This window comes from Haematobia irritans, chromosome 1, assembly GCF_050003625.1.
Source record: "Haematobia irritans isolate KBUSLIRL chromosome 1, ASM5000362v1, whole genome shotgun sequence".
In the NCBI taxonomy this organism is placed as follows: domain Eukaryota; kingdom Metazoa; phylum Arthropoda; class Insecta; order Diptera; family Muscidae; genus Haematobia; species Haematobia irritans.
The window spans coordinates 142,996,255-143,015,410 of NC_134397.1; the positions used below are offsets into that span (position 1 = coordinate 142,996,255).

A 19,156-nucleotide genomic window follows, 5' to 3' on the forward strand; every position below is an offset into this window, starting at 1 on the left:
TCTATTTCATCTGTTTTTGTGATGTGTGTTAAACGCGACACATGTCGTTGGTATTTTTTGTTTGTTTGTCAAATGACATTCTGTAGATGCAATTGTTGCTACACGTACGCTCCATCAGAATTGGATGGTCACAATAGACATTTTTGGATGCAAGCCACGATGGTGGGGTATTACTATTGTAGAAGCATCGAAATCTTAAATAAGTAGGTCTCTTGTAAAGTGTCGTCTTAGCATGTATTTGAAGACCATCTTGGAAGGCATTGGGCGCATTGCGTTTGTCTTATGTCTTCCTTACGGTGATGTTGATTTTGCTTAGTGAGCTGTGTAATAGAATTAGGCGAATTGTCCAAAAGTCTGTCTGTTGGTCCATGCTATCGTTTGCAGTATTCTATACTTCATTTATCTGCCCTGCTGTTTAAGAATCAGTCAGGTAGCCATTTTGTCGGTCGGTCGGTCAGTCAGTCGTCTGACTATACAACGTCAGTGATGCTTCCACTCTTGTTGATGCTCCTTGCCTGACCATCTTTGACAACATGGTCATCACAATTGTTCATTTGGTTGGCATTTACTAAAGTGAAAATGTCATTTCTTAGAATTTCTTAATTGTTTAGAATCTTTTCACCATTTTTTCTTCAATTTGTTGTCTATCCATCTCTAGTGAGAGAGAAGAAAACACAAGACGTTCCTCAAAACCCAGACGTGCTAAGAAAAATGCATTCGCAGTCACTAAAGAAATGAAAAGATGAAATAAAAAAAAAAGATTGAAAAGGACTTCAACTCCAATGGAAAACAATCGTCGACAATAGTATTTAGCAAATTGAAAGTTGTTGCAGTAATTAAAAAAATAGTTTTCTATTCTATATCAAAAAAAAAAAAGACTATAGTTTCAACTCAACTTCAGAAACAGCGAGCAACACACTCTGTTGCATTTTCCATGTGACTGGTTCTTGGGCAAGATAAGATGCCCACGATAGAATTGTCATATAAATGAAAAGTTTCCTAATAAGTTTAAGTGTTGACGGTGATGTCGATATCTCTCCTCATAAAAGAAGGTAGAGGGTGCTTTTACTTAGTAGATTGATGGAGGCCACCGTCCTACGTTGGAAAATATCTAAAATGTGACTTATATGTTTTTGTATTCTTATAACGAAAAAGCTGTAGTTAAACTAACGATAAATTTAACATATTTTTATTGCACAAAATTTATTTGTTTGCATTTAAATTTTATTATTTTTTATCGAAATTTTCCACAACTCAATGCAATTTTAAGAAGTAAACGTGGGTATAAAGTTCAACAGCCGTACACATAAGTTCATTGTGAACTAAAGGAAAATAAAATTTTCTTACGATTTCTAAAAATAGTAAGAATACACTACAGTATAGTTAAAATGGTCATGATATGGCACCAATGATTTTTTTACCCAGCGCCACACTGTGGAAAAGGGTATTATAAGTTAGTGCATATGTTTGCAACACCCAGAAGGAGACGAGATAGACACATGGTGTTTTTGGCAAAAATGCTCAGGGTGGGCTCCTGAGTCCATATAGCCATGTCGTCTGTCCGTGAACACATTTTTGTAATCAAAGTCTAGGTCGCAGTTTTAGTCCAATCGACTTAAAATTTGGCACAAGTATGTGTTTTGGCTCAGAATAGATCCCTATTGATTTTGGAAGAAATCAGTTCAGATTTAGATATAGCTCTCATATATATATATTTCGCTCGATATGGACTTATATGGCCCCAGAAGCCAGAGTTTTAACCTAATTTGCTTAACATTTTGCACAAGAAGAACAATTAGTACTATAGTCAAGAGTGCCAAATTTTATTGAAATTGGTTCCGATTTAGATATAGCTCCCAAATATATCTTTCGCCCGATATGGACTAATACGGTCCCAGAAGACAGAGTTTTATCCCAATTTGGTTGAAATTTTGCACTAGGAGTACAATTAGTAGTGTAGTCAAGTGTGCCAAATTTTATTGAAATCGGTTCAGATTTAGATATAGCTCCCATATATATCGTTCTCCCGATTTACACTCATATGACCACAGTTGCCAATATTTTACTCCGATTTAATTGATATTTTGCACAGGGAGAAGAATTAGCATTGTAGCTATGCGTGCCAAATTTGGTTGAAATCGGTTCAGATTTAGATATAGCTCCCATATATAGCTTTCGCCCGATTTACACTCATATGATACAGAGGCCAATTTTTAACTCCGATTTAGTTGACATTTTGCACAGGGAGTAGAATTAGCATTGTAGCTATGCGTGCCAAATTTAGTTGAAATCGGTTCAGATTTAGATATAGCTCCCATATATAGCTTTCGCCCGATTTACACTCATATGACCACAGAGGCCAATTTTTTACTCCGATTTAGTTGACATTTTGCACAGGGAGTAGAATTAGCATTGTAGCTGTGCGTGCCAATTTTGGTTGAAATCGATTCAGATTTAGATATATCTCCCATATATAGCTTTCGCCCGATTTACACTCATATCAGCACAGAGGCAAATTTTTAACTCCGATTTAGTTGAAATTTTGCACAGGGAGTAGAATTAGCACTGTAGCTATGCGTGCCAAATTTGGTTGAAATCAATTCAGATTTATATATAGCTCCCATATATATGTTTTTCTGATTTCGACAAAAATGGTCAAAATACCATTTTCTTTGTAAAGTCGCCACTGCTTAGTCGAAAATTGTGAAAATGACTCTAATTTTCCTAAACTTCTAATACATATATATCGAGCGATAAATCATAAATAATCTTTTGCGATGTTTCCTTAAAATTGCTTCAGATTTAAATGATTCCCATATTTTTTTTACATTGTGTTCCACCCTAGTGCATTAGCCGACATAAATTTTGAGTCTATAGATTTTGTAGAAGTCTATCAAATTCTGTCCAGATCGAGTGATATTTAAATGTATGTACCTAACCTACTAACCTAACCTTATATATAGCCCCCAACACATTTGACGGATGTGATATGGTATTGAAAATTTTGATCTACAAAGTGGTGCAGGGTATTATATAGGCGGTCCGCCCGACTTTAGACATTCCTTACTTATTTTTATTTACTTTTAGTTTGTTTTTTACTTTCGTTTTGTAATTTCATGACTTGCAGTTGTAAAGTACACCAAGGCATTAAATTTTCGTGGCTTTAAAAACACTTTGTGAAAATCTCAAAATGTAGTTCAATTTATTTTCTTTTTTGTGTCATTTTAAGATTAAGTGAACAGGTGATTTATGAAAAGATTAAGAATTTCGCTAATGCTTAGGAGTCAAGGACGCGGCCTCTTTAAAATAAAGTAATTGTTTTTTTGGGATCAACCAATCCTTAAATTTGGGACACCGATCACATTTAATGCATTTTACATTTTCTATTTGCGACAACTGGAACAGAGCTATTCACGGACAAATGAATGTGCGTTTAGAAATCCGAATGGCAGCTAATACTTCACATAAATAAAAAATAAATATATTCTTAAGTAAACAAAAAACTTTAAGCCTATAATGCAAAATCCTCAAAATATATCTTAGTGTATATTAGAAGTTGTTTTATTTTTAACCATCGGCGAATCTAAGACACAAGTCATCCCTAAGACAAATTTTTAACTCAAAAAAAAAAAAACTTAAAATGAGAACAAGTTGGCAGGATTAATAATTATACGTACATAATTTTTGACATAATGTGTGAATAATTAATATAGAAACTATCCAAAAATTGCACTTAGATGATCAAAGTCAAGATCAGTTTTGTAAAATTGGCCCCTTTTAGATCTAAGCAGATTTACGATGAGACAGAATTAGATTTAATTCCAGAATCCCGAGTAAAATTGAGAGATCTAATCTGATACAATTAGATATGAGTAGATCCGAAAAATGGTAAGATCTAATCATATTTAATTAATATGGAATTAGATGTGATCATATCTCAATATTGGCCTAGATCTAATGTCTTATATATGATTATATCAACCTCTATAAATAGTTGGATCTGATGTTAGATCTCAGATCTGAGTCGATCTGAGCATGTCCGTCCGTCTGTTGAAATCACGCAAACTTATAAACGGACCCCCAAATTTGGCTTGCAGAGCCTATAAGAGAAGCATATTTCATCCGATCTGGCTAAAATTTGGTACATGGTGTTGGTATATGGTCTCTAACTCCCATGCAAAAATTGGTCCATATCGGTAAATAATTATATATAGCCCCCATATAAACCGGTCCCCCGATTTGGCTTGCGGAGCCTCAAAGAGAAGCAAATTTCATCCGATCCGGCTGAAATTTGGCACATGGTGTTGGTATGTGGTCCTTAATAACCTTGCAAAAATTGGTCCATATCGGTTCATAATCATGGTTGCCACTCGAGCCAAAAATAATCTATGATCCGGTTGAAATTTGCAACGTGGTGTTAGTATATGACCGCTAATAACAATGCCAAAATTGGTCCCTATCGGTCTATAGTTATATATAGCCGATCCCCAATCCCACAAAAATGGGTCCATATCGGTTCATAATAATGGTTGCCACTCGAGCCAAAAATAATCTAGCAAAATTTTATTTCTATAGAAAATTTTGTCAAAATTTTATTTCTATAGAAAATTTTGTCAAAATTTTATTCCTATAGAAAATTTTGTCAAATTTTATTTCTATAGAAAATTTTGTCAAAATTTTATTTCTATAGAAAATGTTGTCAAAATTTTAATTCTATAGCGAATGTTGTCAAAATTTTAATTCTGTAGCGATCGAATGTTGTCAAAATTTTAAATCTTTTGAAAATTTTGTGAAAATTTTATTTCTATAGAAAATTTTGTCCAAATGTTATTTCTATAGAAAATTTTGTTAAAATCGTATTTCTATAGAAAATTTTGTTATAATCGTATTTCTATAGAAAATGTTGTCCAAATTTTACTTCTATAGAAAATGTTGCCAAAATTTTATTTTGTCAAAATTTTATTTCTATACAAACTTTTGTCAAAATTTTATTTCTATAGAAAATTTTGTCAAACTGAATTATATACGTACTAAATCGGCCTTTTTTTTGTTTAATATATACTCCGTATGGACTAACTTACAATTGAGAAGACGGTGTTAAGAAGTTTTAAGATACCTTGCCATTGGCAAGTGTTACCGCAACCCAAGTAATTCGATTGTGGATGACAGTCTTCAGTAGAAGTTTCTACGCAATCCATGGTGGAGGGTACATAAGCTTCGTATATACTTGTTAAAACTCTGTTTCGCTGGCATATTAAGTTCAAAGTCTTTTGAGAAGAGACCAATATCTATTTGCTCATATCGTTTGAAGTCTTCAGGGTATTAAATTTTGTAACTTTTATTCCCAGCAGGTTTTATTTTTGCCCGAGCCAAAGATGCGGCTTCTTCTTCAAAATTTTTAAGGGAAGGTGAAACTCTTTGTATCGAAGTAAACTTTTTTTTAGTGTAGGATGAGGTTTTGCCATGGATCCGTTCAATCAATATATCTATAAGTAATAGATGATACATGGCATTAATAGAGACAGTGGTGGAAATTCGTGACCAAACCATTCACTCGGCCCGACCCATTTAATTAAATTTTATACAATTTCCGAAAATATTTTGTTTTTGCTGCTTGATTTTGGACTCTTTCACTGACCATGAGATAAAGCATTTTTTCCTTTATCAGCGGGTTAACACGAGTGATGAAACTCATGGTGGCATAGTCAGATAAGGTATATATGTCAAAGTAAGTCTCACATATGAAATGGCTGAAGTAAATTCTGATCACTTTAAGTTTGGTTTTAAATTCTTCTCTCGATGTCGAACATGCACTTATGATGTGCCTACATTTCTTCTATATTCTATCAGATATACAATATGTATCCACATCTTTTTTTCTTATATGAGATTTAGTAATACCCTAAAACACATAGTTGTTTGCACTTTGAGAACGAATATAATTTCCCTAAACATGTTTCATGACCAAAATGTTTTGAACTGAGAACATGTAACATTTTTATAGAATCCTTTTTTATACCCTAAACCACATAGTGGTCAGGGTATAATAAGTTTTTTTTTGGTTTGAGTTTTATTAGATGTATTCCTATGTAGTAGAGAACTTTTTGCAATCTTTATTAAATAGAAAATATCTAGTAAGGCCCACAAAGATTGAATAGTTGATGACTGGAAATAAGTTAAATGGTCAGATGAAACAAACATAAATTAATCTGATGCATTAGAACATTACTGGTAAGGACCTCCGAACATTGCTGGTAATGTCCTGGTAATGACACAGTCTCCAAAAACACCACCTCACACAAACCATAAAACATATAAGGGGAAGCTTCATGGTATGGGGATGGTGACACACTTGGCCGTTGGTTAGTCATAAGGAATCATGAAAAAAGGAGACTACCGTGATATTGTGCAATCAAATTTGCTTGAGTTCGTGAAAGACTATGGACTAAATACGAAGACATTTGACTTTAACGTACTCGTATGCTAAGCAAACGACGCATTTCAGAATTTTTTCAGTGCATTTAAACCGAACTGCTTGAAATTTTGCGCTTTAATTGCCATGTGGCAATTGATTCATATCATATTTATAAACACATCTGTACACAGAAAAAAAAATCGTAGTTAAACTAAAGCTAAATTTAACTTATGTTTATTGTAAACAAAATATTTGTTAGTAGTTAAGTTTTATTATTTTTGCGAAATTTTCCACAGACCAATAAGGTTAAGATTAAGTTAGGTGGCAACCCGTTGTATCAGGCTCACTTAGACTATTCAGTCCATTGTGATACCACATTGGTGAACTTCTCTCTTATCACTGAGTGCTGCCCGATTCCATGTTAAGCTCAATGACAAGGGACCTCCTTTTTATAGCCGAGTCCGAACGGCGTTCCACATTGCAGTGAAACCACTTAGAGAAGCTTTGAAACCCTCAGAAATGTAACCAGCATTACTGAGGTGGGATAAACCACCGCTGAAAAACTTTTTGGTGTTTGGTCGAAGCAGGAATCGAACCCACGACCTTGTGTATGTAAGGCGGGCATGCTAACCATTGCACCACGATGAAATACTGGTTAGGTTAGGACCTCCTTTTTATAGCCGAGTCCGAACGGCGTTCCACATTGCAGTGAAACCACTTAGAGAAGCTTTGAAACTCTCAGAAATCTCACCAGCATTACTGAGGTGGGATAATCCACCGCTGAAAAACTTTTTGGTGTTCGGTCGTAGCACGAATCGAACCCACGACTTTGTGTATGCAAGGCGGGCACGCTAACCATTGCACCGCGGTGGCTCCCTACTGCATAGTTAAAATGGTCATGATTTGGCGCCAATGATTTTCTTCTTAAATTTTAGTTCATTTCTTCTTCTATAAGAGGGTATAATTTCGTGAACTGCAGTTAAAAAGTACAACAGGGGAAATCTCAAAATGTGAAGTAAAATTTAGTTCAATTTTCGTACGAGTTCGCTTATTCTTCATATAAAACAGTTTACTTTTTTTCGGTGTATACACCGATAAAAAACTAAACTGACTTATATACACGCAGAGAAAGAATGTTTCAAGAGCAAAATGTTATTTGTGGGTGGTGATCATGTAACATAGTTGTCCCAACCATGTTATTTTTTTTATTTCTCGAAAATTATGTTTCTGATTTCTGCAAGCAGGTTATATTTGACGAGAAAATAACATTTTTGTGACAAACATGTCACCATATTCCTTCTCTGGGTGTATATATTTAATCCGCCTGTTAATACCCACCACCATAGAATTGTGATGGAGGTGTAATAAGTTAGTCATTCCATTTGTAACACATCAAAATATCGATTTCCGACTATAGAATATCATGATGATGATTCGGCCCGATCAAACTTAGGGTCGTATATACATGTTTTTTTCTAACTTTAACTCTTTAAAAGACAATGTTGAGAACTTCTACGATACCTTGACGTCGGCAACTGGCACCACAAACCAGGCCAAACTTACGGCCCCCTCTATTAAAATATTTAAGTGTTTATTTTGTTTATGTTTTTTTTTCTTTTCATTCCACAATTATTGTAGCAATAGAAGCTCCGCATAAAACTGATAACATCGTCTAGTGTGTGTGGGGGGTTATCGCTTAACTTAAGACTCTGAAAATCGCTCACAAAGAAATAGAAAAAGCGATTAACTAAAGAAAGTATGTACTAGCATGTGATCGCATTTCAAATAAAAATGAGATTAAATGCCAAACATATTCTCAACATCCATCTTCGGCAACATTGAATGGAAATAACTACATTCTAGGCTGCGGTAAAATCTAGAGAAGTGCAAACAACATTCAAAGGAAATTAATTGCTTTTTAAGAATTAATTTCTAGTAATGAAAATGGATAATTAGAACAATCACAAGCACATTTAGAGAGGTAGTGATGTATGTTTAAGATTGCTTTTCTTTTTCATATGTGTGTGTGTGTGTGCGTGTATGTCGATATGTTGATGGAGAATATAAATAAAACCTAGTACCATTATACAGATATAGAGCAAGGTTACAGCATTAGTCTTTTATGTTACACTCGATTGCAAATAGGTATCGAAAATCGAATTAAGTAAGTAAGAAATTAATTAAATTGTGTAGCACTTTTCCCGTTGTGCTACCACGCTACGATTCTTTTTACAAGGGCTTGAGAATGTATTCCTTTACTTTTGCTTTTAAAATAGTCCATTTTATTCCATTTAATTCAATTATATAATTTATAAGATGACTTAAACTTATAATATCTACTAATAAACTACAAATTTCCTACATTTTCAAATTCAAAGATTTTTTGTTGCAGTCTTGCCACAAGCACGACATCAAAAGTTTTAACAAATAAAAAGTTATTCAAATTCATTGATTTTGTTTTAAAAAATTGGAAAATAAAAAAAGACGAATTTAAAGGTCGAGAATACTAAAACTACTTAAAACTATGAATTATATCTGATACTTAAAACTACTTTTTACAAGTCAAGGAGTGCCGCCGGCGCCAAGTCAAGGAGTGCAGCCGGCGCCAATGTATCCAAATCCTCATGAAAACCAAGCATTTCGGCCACCATATTATTAGACAATGCCTCGGAATTGTGCAAAAAGTTCAATGCGTCCCTCACCATGACAACATCGATCCTCGAAGCCCCCGATCTATCTATCTGGCAGAGGGACACCTCAAGGTCCCATCATTCATAACTGTCATACCAAGGTCTACACACGATCGAAGAATGCCCCTCTACCACAGTCTAAGTCTTTCCATTTGAGCTGACGAAATTCCAGACCAAAGGGGAAAGGCATACGTGATAACGGGTCGCACTATATGGCTGTAAACCAGTAGTTTGACCCGCTTGGAGAGGCCACCCCTCATGCGTATTAGCCCTCGATATACGAAATAATTGCGCTTGGCCTTCGCCAAGGCATAATCAATATGGCAACAGAAACTAAATTTCGAATCACTTACTTGGGAGTGTCCGATACTTCCACAGTAGTACCGGCAATAGCGATCGATTGACGATAGGTACACCTATTTGTGGTCCTAAATACCTCTAGATTTCAAATTTCGTGAAAATCGAATAGAAAATATGGTTTCTGGAAGCCCAAAAAGTAAAATCGGGAGATCAGTCTATATGGGGGCTATACCAAAACATGGAACGATATATCCTATCTTCGAACTTAACCTGCGTGCAGACAAAACGCGAATCTATGACAAATTTCAGGACTATAGCGCCATTACACTCAAAAACAGATTATTTGGATCTAAAGATTTTGACCTTCCCTTAAGGATTTTGGCATTGATTCCGAGCCAATTTTTCCTTAATATTTTGTAAATTTCGCATCCTAAAATTTAGGTTGCGTAATCTTTAATATCACGTAAATATTTTTTTCAGTGTGTTGAAGGCTGTAGCGTGATTATAAAAGACAGACAGACAGACATGGTTATATCACCTTAGAATTTCTCCCTGATCAAGAATATACATATATACTTCTACTTCTATATGTTATAAACGGAATGGCAAACTTATTATACCCCGATCACCATTCTATGGTGTTGGGTATAAAAATAATTGTATTATTTCCGAGCGATATTGCCCACAATGTAAATTGCATAACCTTTCACATTATTTTTTTCGGTGTATATAAGGTTAAGTTAGTTTAGGTACAATGTTAACCCAATATTGTAGGCTCATTTACACTCAAAAAAGTTTACTTGGATTTTCGTATTGATTCCGAACCAAAGACTTTAAACTAAAGGCATTCTTAGGGACCTAACTACCTTTAAATCTAGAATCAATTAAATTAAAACTAGTATATAGGAATCATTTATCAAATTTTCATTCTCTATTTACAAAATATGAATGAAGCTGTTAACGAACAAACAAATGTTAGTATAAATTTAACAAATACTTCAAAATACAAATTGTTTTTTTTTAATACCAAAAAAAAACCTTTAAACCAAAGATACAAAATTCTCAAAATACGTTTTGGCCTATAAAGATTAAATCTAAGGATTTTATATAAGTACTTAAATCCAAAATGTTTTTCTCTATTTTAAGAAAATTTTACATATTTTAGATTGTATATATGTACTTAAACCAAAAATGTTTTTCTTTACTTTAAGGAAATTGTACCTTACTTCAAAGACATACGACTTTAACGAAGACATGAAAATTTTCAAGATTCGTGTCCTAAATGTAAAGTCGAGCGGGGCCAACTATAACATATGTTATTATCCCCTGCACCACTTTGTAGATCTACATCTCGCTACCATCTTAAAACCTTCAAATGTGTTGGGTTTATGTTCCCATATACATTTGTTTAAATCTGAACCGATTTGAATAAACTTTTTAAGACTTCTTAGAAAATCTTAAGACATCGAATTTAAATCGGCTAATGCCCTTTCTTTACGATTTATCGGTCGATGAACATTTTATTCATTTTTACAAGGGAAATATGGGTATTTTGGCCATATTTGATCAAAATGGAGGAACATATATATGCCACGGGAGCCACCGTGGTGTAATGGTTAGCATGCCCGCCTTGCATACACAAGATCGCGGGTTCGATTCCTGCTTCGACCGAACACCAAAAAGTTTTTCAGCGGTGGATTATCCCACCTCAGTAATGCTGGTGACATTTCTGAGGGTTTCAAAGCTTCTCTAAGTGCTTTCACAGCAATGTGGAACACCGTTCGGACTCGGCTATAAAAAGGAGACCCCTTGTCATTGAGCTTAACATGGAATCGGGCAGCACTCAGTGATAAGTTGAATCACAATGGACTGAATAGTGTAAGTGAGCCTGATACATCGGGCTGCCACCTAACCTATGCCTTAATTTGAGCCGATTTTGACCAAATTTGGTACACATTGCTATAATGATTCCTGTATTCTCTATGCACAAATTTGGAGTGAAATTATGACTTCTGGTCATCATACGAGTCTAAATAGGACGAAATATATATGGGAACTATATATAAATTCGAACCGATCTCAACTCAATTTGCCATGCATAGTAACAATATCGATTCTACTTCTTGTGCAAAATTTTACGTAAATCGGAGTACAATGGTGGCATCTGTGGTTATATGAGTGTAACTCGGGCGAAAGATATATATAGGAGCTATATCTAAATCTGAACCGATTTCATTCCAACTCAATAGCGTTCTATTCTGACTAGAGGTGTGCACGTGAGTAATAGTTTACTCACGCACACTCACACTCACGACTGAAAAATCATACTCACGCACGATATTTTTTGGTAGGACTCACGCTCACGCACACTCACGAAAAGAAAATTTGTACTCACGCACACTCACGCACGAAAAATACCGTGGGTCACGAAAAATATAATTTTTTAAATAATTTTTTGATTAATTTACCTTACCGAAGTGTCTGAAAACAAGAGCATTATTAAAATCGAGAGTGTTATTAAACTCTTAAAATCCCAGGTGTCACTAAAATTGTAATTGAATTTAACTCTTAAGCGTTTAATGTTGGTGAGCAGGAATATTTTCGTGAGTGTAATTCGTTACTCACGCACACTCACGAAGATATTATTTTCGTGACTCACGCCAGACATTTCGGTTTATTAATCACGCACAGGATATAAAAATTGAAGCAATGATCAAAAAGATTATGTTTATTGAAATTTCAATAATTTAAAGAATTAGTTAAATTTATTTGACTTTTTTACAAGTCATTTAACAATTGTCTCTAATCTGATTTATTTGAAAGAACAATTTTTCAAGACAAACTAAACCCATTTTTTATAGCCACAATTATCAAATGGTAATGGAGTTTAATAGGCTTGTCATTCCGTTTGAATTTCCGACTATATAAAGTATATATATTCTTGATCACTGGAAATTCTAAGACGATATAACCATGTCCGTCAGGTGTTGGTATAGCCTCATTATAAACCGATCTCTCGATTTGCCTTCTTCGAATGAAATCTAGGGAATTACACACAAAGAAAAAAGTTTGGAAAACGTGTATCGAAAAAGTTGTCCTTTTGATTTTCGAATTTCGAAAATTTCAAACTTTTATAACCAGCCAATTTTTTTTGTAATTAAATTTCTTTTGCAACAAAAAACATAAATTTTGTTCCAAAATCTCCGTCCATTCCGTTTATATGAAGCTCCGTTTTTCCGACTTTAAGTCTTTAATAAGACCCATTTTGAAGTGTCGTAGTAAATTTTTAATACCTCTGTAAAAAAAAATATATGTGCAAAAATTGTTTCATTTCCCTTTTGGACGAAAATAACGGTACTTAAATTTTTACTTTTTAACGATGTTTATCACCCTCTATGCTATGATTATCATTAGCGATTTTGTCGCTAGACACCAATTCGATGTACCGTTATACGAAATTTGTAATGAAAATTAGAAGTTCAATAGAAAATAGTTATATGTGCATTGTACATCATTTACATTTTTTCGCTGAAGAGTGCACAGGCTCTTTCATTACAGTTTCGTTATGAAAAATAAATATAGATTGTGGCTGAGTTACATTTATGTTCTTTTTATGTATTCAGAAGTGAAAAATGCCTCGAGGAAGTGAACTTTCAGTGGAAGAACGTGGAAAAATTAACGGAATGGACCTAGCTGGTAAAAAAATTGGAGAAATTGCATCGGCGACAAATCGACACCGAAATACGATTAGCAATTAAAAAAAAATTCCACAAACTATGGTTGTGCTAAACGCAGTGGGCGCATTCCAACCGTTGACCAAAGTACAAAGCGACATATTTGCCAACTTGCTGCCAATGAAAATATGAGCTGCAGAGAAATAAAAGTAGAATTGGGTCTGAATTTGACTAGACAACGAATTCAGAAAATTATCAAGCACGATAGTCCTATATCGTGCTTGATAATTTGCTGAAATACGAAAATAATAATCCTAAACCGCGGTTAACACAACACCATAAAATTGCTTGTATTTCTTTTGCAGAAAAATACAAGTTTTGAGACGAAGAGTTCGAAACGGTTATATTTAGCGACGAAAAGATATTCAATTTGAATGGTCCTGATGGCCATCACAAATATTGGCGAGATTCTCGGTACCCTCGTCAAACTTGCTATAAACGCAACCACGGGGGTGGATCTCTTATGGTATGGATAGCTTTTGGAGCACGAGGAAAATCTAAAATATGTTTTGTCCCCACTAAAATGAACGCAGAGATATATGTCGATTTATGGGAGAACAATTTAATAGATTTTGCAGTTATGCAGTTATATGGTGAAGTTTGGACTTTCTAACAAGATAATGCTCCCATCCATGTTGCACGCCTCACAAAAAAACTTCTTTAAGTCTCGTGATATACCTTTACTGGACTGGTCAGCTCTAAGCCCCCATCTAAATCCTATAGAAGATCTCTGGGTCATATTATACGCTAAGGTATTTGCGAAGTCCAAGCAACACCCAAAGAACTGAAGCCTGCAATTACGTCAGAATGGGAAAAATCGATATGGCAACTCTGAAAAACTTGGTATGTTCTATGCCTCACCAATTAAAGCAAGTTCTAATAAACAAACAAACATATAGTATTGCCATATCGTATTAGTTAATCAAACTATCTTAATTTTATTTTGACATATAGCTAAAATATAATTTTGCACATATAAATATTTTTTATTATTTATGATTAAAAATTTAAGTATGTATTTTCTGTCAAAGCAAACGTTAAGTAAAGATTTAGTTTAGGTATTTTAGTAACGTATAAAAGTGTAAATAAAATAAGAAAAAAATCTTTTCAATTAAAGTTCTTTATATGACTAGAACATTAATTTACACGATGCATATATAATTTTGTTACGGAGGTATATTAGTATGTAATGACGAACACCTTTTTGAAATATTGCGAAAACAATTGGGGTTTATGTAAGATCATTTCTGTTTCTAAAAATTATTTGATTAATTTTTAAGAAAGAACGCCAATTAAAAAAATTTAGAAAGTCGAATAATTTCTTTTACATTGTTCGTATTATAGAAAAACGGTGCTAAGAACAAAATAAACCTCGTAGAAGTGAGAAAGATTTGACGAAAGATGCTAGAAAAAAAATCATTTTATGAGTAAGTCTTTATGAAATGACATTGCATCCTCACATCCTGAATAACATCCTCTAAAAGAATCAACTTTTATCACAAAAAGTAACTACGTTTCTTTCTAACAACTTCCTTATAGCAAAAAGCAAATGGGCAACGATATTTGGTGTATAAGACTTCGTTTGGGATGAAAGATTTATTTTTTTTGCGTGTGAGCAAAATAATAAAACGTAAAAAATAAAATAGTTTAAAACAAGTATATACGGCCGTAAGTTCGGCCAGGTCGAATCTTATGTATCCTCCACCATGGATTGCGTAGAAACTTCTACGAAAGACTGTCATCCATAATCGAATTACTTGGGTTGTGGTATCTTAAAACTTCTTAACATCGTTTTCTAAAATGTGATAGAGAGCCAGAATTGAATTATGGGGGTCGCTTATATGGGGGCTATATACAATTATGAACTTGATATTGACCAATTTTTGTGTGATTGGAGATCGATTTATCTGAGGGCAATATATAATTATAGACCGATATGGACCTAGTTATGCATGGTTGTTAACGGCTATATACTAGCACAATGTACTAAATTTCAACTGACTCGGATGAAATTTGCTCCTCCAAGAGGCTCCAAAACCAAATCTCGGGATCGGTTTATATGGGGGACTGATATGGACCACTTTTGGCATGGTTGTTAAATATCATATACTACCACTATGTACAAAATTTCAACCAGATCGGATGAATTTTGCTTCTCCAAAAGGCACCGGAGGTCAAATCTGGGGATGGGTTTATATGGGGACTATATATAATTACGGACTGGTATGAACCAATTCCTGCATGGTTGTTGGATACCATATACTAACATCACGTACCAAATTTCAACCGAATCGGATGAATTTTGCTCTTCCAAGGGGCTCCGGGGGTCAAATCTGGGGATCGGTTTATATGGAGGCTATATATAATTATATACCGATTTCGACCAATTTTTGCGTAGTTGTTAGATACCATATACATACACCATGTACCAAATTTCAGCTGGATCGGATGAAATTTTCTTCTCTTAGAGGCTCCGCAAGCCAAATCTGGGGATCGGTTTATATGGGGGCTATATCCACCACCAATGTGGACCAATTTTTGCATGGTGATTAGAGACCATACATTAACACCATGTACCAAATTTCAGCCGGACCGGATGAAAGCTTCTTCTGTTAGAGGCTCCGCAAGCCAAATCGGGGGATCGGTTTATGGGATTATGGGGACTATATATAATTATGGACCGATGTGGTCCAATTTTTGCATGATTGTTAGAGATCATATGGTGACACCATGTACCAAATTTCAGCTGGATCGGATGAAATTTGCTTCTCTTAGAGGCTCCGAAAGCCAAATCGGGGGATCGGTTTATATGGGGGCTATATATAATTATGGACTGATGTGGACCAATTTTTGCATGGTTGTTAGAGACCATATACTAACACCATGTACCAAATTTAAGCCAGATCGGATGAAATTTGCTTCTCTTAGAGGGTCTGCAAGCAAATTTGTGGGTCCGTTTATATATGGGCTATACGTAAAAGTGGACCGATATGGCCCATTTGCAATATCAACAGACCTACATCAATAACAACTACTTCTGCAAAGTTTCAAGTCGATAGCTTGTTTCGGTCGGAAGTTAGAGTGATTTCAACAGACGGACGGACGGACGGACATGCTCAGATCGACTCAGAATTTCACCACGACCCAGAATATACACTAATAGAAAAAAATACGTTTCACAATCGTGAACGGACGTTGTCACAATGAAACGGAAACGTTCACAAAAAATCAAAACGGAATGTTCACGATTTCGTCCACGGGCGTTCACGATTTCATGAAAGGCATTCCTTTTTCTTTGGCCATGAAAAATCTTAAAATAATCGGTAGACGTTGTTATGGCAACTCCGCCATTGGTGCAATGTGCTAAGGCGACTGTTAACGCGTATCGTGCAGGCAACACAGGTTCGAGTCACGCTAGCGGCAATATTTTTTTTATTTTATTTATAAATTCGATCATGAACGCTGGTTGTTGTTTTGACAACGTATGTTGTCATTTTTACGTTGTCAGATTGACCCCATCTGTTCTCAGTTTGACAACACATGTGTGTTGATTCACTTTCATGAACGGATCGTTTCGAAATGACCACGCCGTTCATGATTTTTTCTATGGGTGTATATACTTTATGGGGTCTTAGAGCAATATTTCGATGTGTTACAAACGGAATGACAAAGTTCATCCCTTATCTTATGGTGGAGGGTATAAAAAAGTAATTTAAAAATGTTGAGCTATACTTCTTAAATTGTTTCTATATCATGCATAAAATGTCAACGTTCATCACAAAAATAATATACTCTACTTTCAAACAAACTGTTTGACTGCGAATATAAAAATCCAAACGTGGTTCGTTAATCTAAAATTTCGTTTGGGAAGAATGGATTTTTGGTCATTGAGAATATATATTATTATAATCATAATTTAGATTGCCAATATCATAGATAAATGATCCATTAATAATATGTGTGGTGCTATTCAGTGGCCGCATGCTGTTTTCTAATTGTAGAAAAAACAAGTAATGACTTACCTTCTGCGAAGAATTTGTAATAGCCGCTGTAAAAGAGAACATTTTCTTGCCGTTGTTTTCCATTCAGACAAAAAAGGGAATTTGAAATATCTAGTAGTAGACCTCAATACCAAAGATGCTCTTCTTGTGTTGTTGGTTGTTGTTCGAATTGTGATGTATAGATGCACTAGATTTTCGTTTTTCGATTCTCGATAGTGAGTAAGTGAATGTGCGCATGCGCGTAAGCAATTCCTTTTCTTAGCTAAAGAAAGAAGGCAGATGAAGAGGAGCGAAAGATAGAAGTCGACCAGTTTTCATTGAAAAAGAAAACAAAAACAAGATTTTTTTCCTAGACTTTCCGACGAGACTGACAATGGGTGTTTTTCTGTAGTTAGATAGGTGGTGGGGTGGGAAAAAAATTATTTGGCTACCGCCAATGATGAATAGAACTCCATGCAATCTAAACAAGTGAATTGATGCACTTGCTGATGGTGCTGTTGGCGCTGGGTACTTGGGGTTCGTTTGTGCTTTTGATTATTGTTGGAGGAGGCTGTCGTTGTTTGCTACATTTGCCTATGAGATCATGCCAGTGGGAATTCTAAGCAGACAATGTTCGTCTCGTTGTTCAATAGACAGGTAAACTAATGTATGGAACTTTATGCATTCTCGTCTTGTGACTGTCTCCTCTTCATGCATTACATTCAGTTATGGTTGAAAGTTTTGGAATCGTGGTTGTCATCATCATCATGATTGTCGTCACTTTTGAAGTTGACTACAACAGCAGCATTAGCCTTGTCTGTCGTCAAGGTCGGTGCAAAGGGGGCCGGGTTTAATAAAAAACACATGCAGTCATTAAATTAGCATAGCCGACTAGACGCATGCGCAGTGTTGAACGATTTTTGAAGTGTTCGTTTGTTTGTTTGTTTATGGGAGATGTTCGTTCTGCGTGTTTGACAGCTTCACTTTTATTTATGATCGTTCTTGTTTTTTTTGCTTTTTACTAATAATCTCGCTTTTGAGTCTAATTCAAGACTATTTTACAAGAAATTTTCTTTTCTTTATTGTGTCAGATATAGCGGGAAATTCGATTTCTATGACTAAGTAATTTAAAAATAAAAACTATGCAACTTGTTCGTAGCTTTTTTGTTTTTATTTTATTTGGCTTTTTTTTTACTAGCACTAAGAGTGATTTTTAATTTTCGTAATAATTAAAAATTATATGCATTTTAATTAAAGAATCGCTGATGGGCCTAAGTAACATCTGTTGCCAGCAATGTTTACTTGAGAGTAATTGTAAAAATCATTCGCGCATGCGCCTTTCTTTTATACTTGATTATTTTTGTTTGTTTTTTTTTTTTTATTTTTGGTATGAGATAATTTTTATTTGTTTTCTTTCTTGTTTTTTATTTATTTATTTTTAATTTGTTTCGATTTTATAATTTCATTTTCGTTGCGCTCTTCTTGGTTTTGTGCTTTTTTGTGTTATTTATTTTTCTCGTTTTTTGCTTAAATATATATTTGTTGTTGTATTACTTTTTTGGTTTTGCAAATTTTTGTTTCTGTTTTTTTAAGTTTGTGTTTTATTTTTATTTTATATCTTTTTTGTTTCTTCAAATCTCCGCGCTATCTAACCGTTCGCTTAGTATTTTCGCTCAATTGTGTTAGGTTGTGATTTTGCAGATCTTGACACTTGCCTTGCTGTCTTGTTGGTGGTTGGCTTTCATTGTGAGCTTTTGAGGCTCTCCCCACGTTCTTGTTGAAGACCGGTGTGGACAACTGAAGTGATAGGGGCTCTATCTTCTTTTGGTTGCTCTGTTGATCTTTGTTTGTGTTCAGTGGCGTTGTGAAGACATTATTTGAGATAGGGGTGTAGATCTTTTGAATGAAATGATAGCAGTGTTGCCAGAAGTAGGGAGTGGTAACCAAGGTTACCACTCGTGCCAAAAAAAATCTACCAACATTTGAAAAATTTTTACCACAAATCTACCAAACCAATATTTCTATAGAAAGTTTTGT

General features: G+C 34.7%; 1 protein-coding gene across 1 annotated transcript in view; it reads right to left on the reverse strand.

Annotated features, from left to right (window-relative positions):
• Positions 1-18,784, reverse strand: part of Ets98B (DNA-binding protein Ets98B) — a 146,474-nt gene extending 127,690 nt beyond the window's left edge. Inside the window, exon 1 of the mRNA XM_075291826.1 lies at positions 17,162-18,784. Within this exon, the coding sequence (XP_075147941.1) occupies positions 17,162-17,224 (63 nt within the window). The 5' untranslated portion in view covers positions 17,225-18,784. The remainder of the gene's footprint in view (positions 1-17,161) is intronic.
• Between the last annotated feature and the right edge of the window lie 372 nt (positions 18,785-19,156).